Consider the following 9,360-nt stretch of genomic DNA (forward strand, 5'->3'; position numbering starts at 1 on the left):
TTTGCTTATATTGATCTTTAGCCGTGTAAAGTGATGTACATTTTAATTTGTTCAAATCCAAACTTAGAGTGTTAATCATGTCACTTTAAACAAATTCAGAAGGTTAACAACATTTTGTAAGTTTAATGGGTCAATCGGTTTTTTAAACCAATTTCGATAGACTCCTAATATATTAAGCCATTTTTGTAATAAATGTAATCCATGTAATATAAGACACCATTTGTTTGCTGGAAAATATTGTGGCAGAAAAATATTTTTCTAATTTTTTGGTGTTTATTTGTTTAGAAAATAAGTCAATCGAAAATTTTAGGCTAATTAACAGAACAATATACGAAGAAAGTTAGGAAAACGTTTTACCTTCTTAAAAAAAAAGTAAAACGTTTTCCTAAGCATTTTGACCCATACTCCATTTCTTCTTAATTTTTTGAAAATAGTAGTCACCCACCATTCAAGGTCGATCCTTAGCCAAAGCAGGAGGGGCGTCTGTCTAGGGCCAAAGGGGCAGAGGAGGCCAAAAGTAACATTTTTATAATAAAAAAAGTATAGAATTAAATTTCAAAAGATGAAAATACAATAATTCAAAGGTCTAAACAATCACAACACACATCCACGATCCAAGGGTAGAGGGTCTAAAAAGTAACATTTTTATAAAAAAAACATATATATGAATGTTACGTTTAGAGTATATTGATGTATAATGATTTTGCATCTAAAAAGCTAATAGATAATATTTTGTATCAATAACTGCATATTTAAAGTGAAAAAAAAATCTATGTGAAATTGAATGTGTTTATTAATAATGTATAATAAAAGAAAGTGTTATTTTAAAAAAACTTTTTAGTACAAAAATAAATCAAATTTTGCAAACTGATATAGCACAAAATAAAAAGAATGGATCTGGATACATGTATCAATCAGAAGTTTTATTATAAAGCATAACTAACTGGACACATGGACTAATAAGCTTTCTGGACTTCAAATGTACGCTTATATTCCCAATAACACACAGTATCTCACGGAAAAGTGAAAAGAGAATAGTACCAGAGTCAATTAATTGCTTACACGTGGAAAGGTACTCAATCTCATATATATTTTCAGATCTTTATAAATAGCTCATTGACAAACGTCATAAGATACACATTCATTCTCCAAACACATACTATTTTTAAGTACATTATTGACTTAAGCATCGAAGAAAGGACGTTGGACTCAGACACTTTTTATTGATCGTTCCAAATCCTTTCAAGTCTGATCATGATCGATCGTTGTGTAGATTAAGAGCCATCACAAACATTTACCTATCCTTTATACAGTTTTTAAACTCAGACACCCCATTTAAAAAATTATTTTCGTTACAAACCATTGTCTATCCTTTATTTTCGTTACACTCCTGCAATGGAAGTTTCTTCTGATTATTCATTTTTTCTCAAATTCTCCTTCTGCCATAGCCACCACTGGAAATAACACTGACTATGAAGCATTACTGGCCATCAAAACCAAAATTACTGAGGACCCTTCAGGAGTATTGACATCATGGAACCATTCTCTCCATTTCTGCGAGTGGTCCGGCATCACTTGCAGCCGCCGCCACATGAGGGTCACAGCAATCAATCTAACCTCCAAAGCCTTGATTGGTTCCATATCTCCTTTCATTGGAAATCTCAGCTTTCTCAGAGAGATTAGACTCTCCTATAATTCATTTCACACCCAAATTCCTGAAGAAATTGGTCGGTTGTTCAGGTTGCAAGTTTTGAGACTCACAAATAATTCAATTACAGGTCAAATTCCAGCAAACTTGTCCCATTGCATCAATCTTCAAAGTCTTTATCTTGGTTTCAATGGGATACAAGGGAAAATTCCTGCAGAAATTGGTGACTTGTCCAAGCTTCAAGTGCTGACCATCAATGATAATGAATTGCAAGGACAGATTCCTCAGTCTATTGGTAATCTCAGCTCCCTGGAAGTTATATCTGCAAGGTCTAATTTACTTGAGGGGAGTATTCCTGATTCTTTTGGTAAATTGAAGAGGTTAACAACACTTGCTATTGGTGATAATTATCTATCTGGTATTGTTCCTTCATCTGTGTATAATCTATCATTGATTACAATTTTTTCTCTTGCTTTAAATTCTAGAATCCAAGGAACCCTTCCTTCAAATTTGGGGGTTTTGTTCCCTCACCTCCAACATATTGATGTTCTTGATAATCAATTTACTGGACAGATTCCAGTATCATTACCCAATGCTTCTCAACTTGAATTCATTAGGTTGGGGGACAACAATTTCACTGGAAAAGTACCTCTAAATTTTGGGAGTTTACAGAACCTCTCAACTTTGGTTTTGTTTTACAATGATCTTGGGACTGGAGGACCTAATGACATGGATTTTGTTGCTTCTTTGGTAAACTGCAGTAAGCTGGAGAGATTAGGACTAAATGCTAACAGATTCGGAGGGTCATTGCCAATGGAAATTGGCAACCTTTCAATCCAAATGACTGATCTTGCAATTGGACTTAACCATTTATATGGAATCATTCCTTCAGGTTTAGGCAATCTAGTTAACTTGGCTAGCCTGGATCTGTATTTCAATCAACTTACTGGACCAATACCAACTTCTATAGGCCGGCTTCAAGTCTTAAGGTTTTTGAGACTTGCTTCCAACAGGCTCTCTGGAAACATTCCTTCTTCTCAAGGAAATATCTCTTGGTTGAGCAAGCTTTTCTTGGATGATAACAGATTGCAAGGACCTATTCCTAGTACCCTTGACAACTGCAAAAACTAATTGCAGTTGGAACTTTCTCTTAATAATTTAAATGGCAGCATACCAGAACAAATTTTTAATGTTCCATCTCTGTCAATTTCATTGAATTTATCTCACAGTCAACTTACTGGTTCCTTACCTTTAGATGTTGGAAAACTACAAAGTTTAGGGGACTTTGATGTCTCCTGGAACAAGTTATCAGGTGAAATTCCAAGTACCCTTGGAAGCTTAATAAGCCTTGAACGGTTATTCATGCAGCATAACATTTTTCAAGGCTCCATTCCTTCAACTTTTAGTTCTTTGATGGGCATTCAATTCATTGACCTTTCCCATAACAACCTCACAGGTCCAATTCCAGGTTATCTAGAAAGAATTAAGCTATTATATTTGAACTTGTCGTTTAACAGTTTTGACGGTGAGGTCCCAACGAAAGGGCTTTTTGGAAACAGTAGTGTTATCTCAGTTGCTGGAAATGCTAGACTTTGTGGAGGCATACCTGAGCTACTCTTGCCTAAGTGCCCCTCCAAGGAAACAAAGAAGCAGAAATTTTCTGCTTTGTTCCTGTCTGCAATCATAACAGGCTGCTGCCTTTTTCTTGGACTAACCATCCTGTTTTGTTGGTTAAGAAAGAAAAGAAGAGACCGAATTTCAGTAACTTCTTTGAAAGAACCATATCCCCAAATCTCTTATGACCAAATTCTTAGAGCAACTGATGGCTTCTCTCCATCTAATTTGATTGGTGTTGGTGGTTTTGGCTCTGTGTATAAAGGCAGTATCCGCGAAAATGGAGAATTAGCAGCAATCAAAGTACTTAACCTTCAACGTCGAGGTGCATCAAGAAGTTTTGTAGCTGAATGTGAAGCTTTGAGAAATATTAGACATAGAAATCTTGTAAAGATCACAACTTCTTGCTCCAGCATTGATTTTCAAGGGAATCATTTCAAAGCTCTAGTGTATGAATATATGGCAAATGGGAGCTTAGAAAAATGGCTGCACGAAATCGATCAGAAACTAAACTTTCGTAGCAGACTCAACATTGCAATAGATGTGGCATGTGCACTTGATTATCTACATCACCAATGTCAGGAACCAATCATTCACTGTGACCTGAAACCGAGCAATGTTCTTCTCGATAATGAGATGACCGGACATGTTGGAGATTTTGGGCTGGCTAAAATTCTTCTTCAGGAGACCACAAATCCAAATGAAAGTAGCTCAATTGGAGTAAAGGGAACTATTGGATATGCTGCACCAGGTAACCAGTTATGTCAATCTTATGAGCTTAAATATAATCTATGTTGTTTGATGTTTCATTAACAAAATGTGCATGTTTAATGTGATATTTTTGGTCCATATAGAGTATGGCTTAGGAGGAGAAGTATCAAGAGAAGGAGATGTCTATAGCTATGGGATACTATTATTGGAAATCATGACAGGCAAGAGACCTACTGATAGTATATTTGAGAATGGGTTGAATCTACATATATTTGCTATGAATGCTCTATCTGATCAAAATGTTATGGAGATTGTGGATCCTACAATTGTCAGAGATGATAAAAATGAAGTGACCAACGACCAAAATGCTGGAAGAATATTGGAAGAGTGCATAAGTAGCATGGTTGAAATTGGAGTAGCTTGCTCCATGGATTCACCTATAGATCGGATGGAGATGAGTTTGGTTGTCCAAAAGCTGTTCAAGGTTAGAGATACTTTTGAAAAATCTATGGCAATGCCTCGCAACAGCATATATACAGGTATAGAGAATTAGCTATGGTAATTAGTTTGTGTAAATGATAATTATACTGATCTTTGTAACTGATTTTGTTGGCAGAAAACGTGGTTGTGTAAATGAGGTTTGTTCTTGATTGAAGTGAGATTGCATTAACTAGAAAGAAGCTAAATGGACATCTCTGTATCAAGTTTCATATGCTTATCAAATAGTTTGTTTTGTTAGAAGAAAGATTTATATAATAATAAGATGATTGTATAGGCAATTATTGTTTCATTGTTTTGAATTTTTTTTGAAACCGGAATGATATTATTAAATTAAGGACGATACATCCTACAATATTAGAGCGTTAAAAGAACCATATCATAGGTGTAGCTAAAGAGTGAGCAACTTGGTTGGCGGACTTTTTAACAAACTTAACTGAGACATCTACATAATTAAGAAGCAAACGATGACATGAATCGATAACCACCTCAAACTCAAAAAAGTTCAAAGGGTGAAACTGCACTGGACGGAATACCTCCTCTCCTCCGCATCCATTTCTACCACAATCTTCAACCATCCTTGCTCCATAATAATTTGTAAAGCCCTTTGAAGGTCCAATGCCTATGCAAGGCGTGGAAGAAAGAAACCCACCTTCGGCCAAGCATACGCAAGAACGAAGCTTGCAGAGTGGTCACAAAAAATACCTCATAATCCAATTCGATCCTGATTCTAGCGACACGCAGCGTCAATGATCAACTTAAGGACCCCTTCTCCTGGCGCCACCCAATGCTTCTGACAATGGATAGAGACGGACATCAAATTCGGCTCAGATGCCTTCAGAAAATGCTCGAAAAAATTCCATGCATAGGCGAGAAGTAATAGAAGGAAAAGCAAATGAGCCCTCCAATAAAAGGAATTTTGTTGGCACCAAAGCTCCCACAGCCCCATACAAAGCAAATGACAATCCTTAGGTTCCAAGTTTGTAAAAAACCTTTGAACCAATCCACAAAATAAATCAGTTATAGGCACATGGTGGTCAATCCCTATGGCAAGCCAAAATTGGGCTGAGTAATCACAATCCATAAAGAGGTGCACCGTATGCTCCCCTGCTCCTTACAGAGAGCACACACCCTTACAGAGACCACACACATTATCACTAGCAACGCCTTTGCCATGCAACACATCTTTAAGAGGAATGAACTTGAATTTTACTAGATTTTATTTTGTGCATTTTACAATATATTATAAGTCATAAAATGTACCAAAAAACAAAAATAAAAATATAAAGACTAAAAACACAAACAATATATATATATGACACAAAGTGCAAACCGAATCATAATAAACATTAAACAAATATATATGTAACCATTACTTAACCCTATATATGTATCAAATTAAATAAAATTATCAAATACTTATATTATTTTTAAATACAACTTTGTACAATAATGTTCAATTTAAACAACAGAAAATAAATATATGACTCTGTTGCTTCTTCGTGATCTTTATTATTAGAGTATATTATTTGCACTTATCTGTATATTCAATACACAACTAAACTCCTTAGTTATAGCCTAGAATATAGGATGAGTATTTCACTACAATGTAATCACATACTCTGTATATATTGGTTTTACACATGAATAACAATCACTGAGCTATTCACATTGTTACATGGTATCAGAGCTCATCCCCTCTCGGCCGCCGTCGCCGATCACCCATTCTCCTCTCGGCCATAGTCGCCGATTTCATCTCCTCCCCACCGAAAATCATGACAAACACTTCCGCAAGCTCGAACAATGAAACTCCTCAAACCCACAATTCCGAAACCCTAAACACAAATCCAGAAACATGAAACAACACTCACCCATCCCTCACAGTTTCTAATATATCGACCTTCATCAAAATTACCTTAGACAATGAAAAAGGACCTTACCCAACCTGGGCTGCTCTGTTTAAGCTTCATGCCAAAGCTTTCCAGGTCCTGGACCACATCATCCCTCCTGCTTCCGCCGACCCTATGATAACCACAAACCCTGATCTCTGGTCTCGAATTGACGTTGTTGTCCTACAATGGATATACAACACTATCTCTCTTGACTTGCTTCACACCATCATAGAACCTGACTCCACTGCCGCTAGAGCCTGGACCCGCCTACAAGATATCTTCTCTGACAACAAACATTCCCGCGCCCTGTTCCTTCAACAAGAGTTCTCCAAAATCAAATTAGATGACTTTTCTGACATCTCATCTTACTGTCAACACATCAAATCTATTTCTGATCAATTATCCAACGTCGACAGCCCTGTCACTAATGATCAGATGGTTCTGCAACTCATCTCTGGACTGACCGAAGCTTATGATACTGTTGGAACACAGATCCGACACGGAGACCCCGTTCAATGCTGATTCTCGAAGAAACAGCCCGTGCCCGAAAATCCGTCACCCCTACGGATTCTGTCGCACTGGTTGCTGCCACCTGCGCGGCCGCCGCACCACCGTGCACCCTATTATTCGCGCGACAGTAGAAATAGAGGGCGGTATAGTCGCGTCAGACATGGCGGACGATACCAATCCCGCTTCGCCGGATCCCACCCGCGGTACCCATACAGTCAACCATGGGCTTCATATTCTCCATGGCCACCACAACAACAATGGGCTACCCCGCCATGCCCATACCCTACAAACACATGGGCTAACCCAATGCCCTCTGGCAGTCCATCTCAACCAGGGATACTTGGTCCTCGGCCTAATATGCACCAAGCACATCTTAATGTAGCCAATCCGGCTTATGTTCCAGCTGATATTGCCGCTGCCATGCATACTATGTCAATCACACCACCTCCTGATCAGTGGCACATGGACACAAGAGCCACGACTCACAAAGGTACGCTCACTTCTTATTTTGATTCGCGCCTCAATGATAAAATAATTGTCGATAATGGTCATTGTATTCCTATTTGTGGTTCTGGTAATGCATCCTTAAACACTAAATCTCACCCATTAAAGTTGAACAATGTTTTGCATGCACCCAAACTCATTAAGAACCTTATTTCAGTCCGTCAATTTACTGTTGATAACTAAGTTTCTGTGGAATTTGATCCGTTGGGTTTTTCTGTGAAGGATTTACAGACGGGGACTTTTATCATGAGATGTAATAGTACCGGGGACCTCTATCCAGTCATGTCTACCTCCTCCACCTTACCGTCCTTTCATTCATCTTTTCCTGCTTTAACTTCCGATATTTGGCACAATCGTTTGGGACATCCTGGACCGCCAATTTTGCATAACTTGTTGAATAAAAATTTGATTTCTTGTAATAGGATCAAGAATATTTCTGTTTGCTCGTCTTGTGTTAATGGAAAATAGGTTAAATTACCATTTCAGTCCTCGTATAATTCTGCTTGTATGCCCTTTGATTTAATTCACAGTGATATCTGGACATCTCCTGTTTTAAGCTCTAGTGGTCACCGATATTGTGTGATATTCCTAGATAATTACACTAATTTTCTATGGACTTTTCCTTTAGCTCAAAAATCACAAGTATTTTCCGTATTTCTTCACTTTCGGTCATTTGTCCGCACACAATTTGAGCGTGACATTAAAACATTTCAGTGCGATAATGGGGTGAATTCAATAATAATTCATTTCATCAGTTCTGTCAAAACAATGGAATCCAATTTCATTTCTCATGTCCCTATACTTCACCTCAAAATGGGAAATCAGAACGCACAATTAGAACCATCAATAATGTAATTCGCACTATAATGAATCATGCTTCTGTTCCGTTTCATTTGTGGCAACATGGTCTAGAAATCACCACCTATCTAATTAATATTTACCCTCACCGAATCCTAGGTACCATTCTCCCACCAAAATACTATACCAAAGGGACCCTTCATACTCACATTTAAGGACATTTGGCTGTTTGTGCTTCCCTCTCATTCCTACTCAATCTCGACACAAATTAGAGGCTCGTTCCTACCCCTGTGTCTTTCTTGGTTATCCAGCAAATCATAGAGGTTACAAATGTCTCGATTTATCTAAAAATAAAATCATTGTATCTCGTCACGTCATGTTCGACGAAACGCGATTTCCCTTGCTCCCGCAACCAGAAAATAACCATCAGGCGCCTATCACCTCGTCCCAATCCGACGGCCTACTGCCGTCCCTAGCGTCGCCCGTCCAATCATCTTCCCGGTCGTCCACCCCTATTTTTCCCTCTGTTTCATACCCGGCGTCTTCCTCGTCTGTCCAATCTCCCCGTCCGTCCGAGTCACCCATCTCTGTCCAATCTCCCCGTCCGTCTGCGTCGACCAGTCCGGTCTTGTCCCCTCCCTCGTCCATGTCAAAATAGAATTCCTCCACAAATTCGTCCCGTCAGTCAGTCGGTTCCTTGTCTGATTTAGTATCTCCTGCCATCACTTCCACCATATCTCCCCAATTATCCCCGTCGAGCATTCCCGATTTATCATCTCCCACTCGCACAACAAGTACTATCGAGTCCTACAACCCCATCATTCCCAATCCACATACTCATAACATGGTAACACGCGCACAACACGGCATCCACAAACCACACCGTATGCTTAATTTGTCAGCTTCTGTGTCACCTGCTATTTCTCCAATTCCCAAAACACCAGCCCTTGCATTGCATGACCCAAATTGGATACAAGCCATGACTGATGAGTTTGAGGCTCTTATTGAAAATAAGACGTGGGTACTCGTATCCCGTCCCAAAAATGCTAATGTTATTCATAGTTGGTGGATTTTCAGGCACAAAACCAAGTCCGATGGATCATATGAACGATACAAAGCACAGCTAGTGGGAAATGGATCAGGACAATTGGCTGGAGTAGACTATGGTGAAACTTTTAGCCCTGT

The 9,360-nt window shown here is 38.6% G+C and overlaps 1 protein-coding gene across 2 annotated transcripts; it reads left to right on the plus strand.

Moving 5' to 3' along the window:
* The first annotated feature begins 1,304 nt into the window (after window positions 1-1,304).
* LOC136200729 (putative receptor-like protein kinase At3g47110) lies at window positions 1,305-4,740 on the plus strand. Of its 2 annotated transcripts, XM_065991156.1 has the most exons (4): window positions 1,305-2,066; window positions 3,528-4,013; window positions 4,117-4,512; window positions 4,590-4,740. In XM_065991156.1, the coding sequence occupies exons 1-4, from the start codon at window positions 1,592-1,594 to the stop codon at window positions 4,604-4,606; spliced, it is 1,374 nt and encodes a 457-aa protein (XP_065847228.1). In that variant the 5' UTR covers window positions 1,305-1,591; the 3' UTR covers window positions 4,607-4,740. The 2 variants fall into 2 exon arrangements, with proteins under 2 accessions (XP_065847228.1, XP_065847227.1); XM_065991155.1 differs by having other exon boundaries at window positions 1,950-4,013.
* Window positions 4,741-9,360: the final 4,620 nt, after the last annotated feature.

This window comes from Euphorbia lathyris, chromosome 7 (assembly GCF_963576675.1).
Source record: "Euphorbia lathyris chromosome 7, ddEupLath1.1, whole genome shotgun sequence".
Taxonomy (NCBI): Eukaryota; Viridiplantae; Streptophyta; class Magnoliopsida; order Malpighiales; family Euphorbiaceae; genus Euphorbia; species Euphorbia lathyris.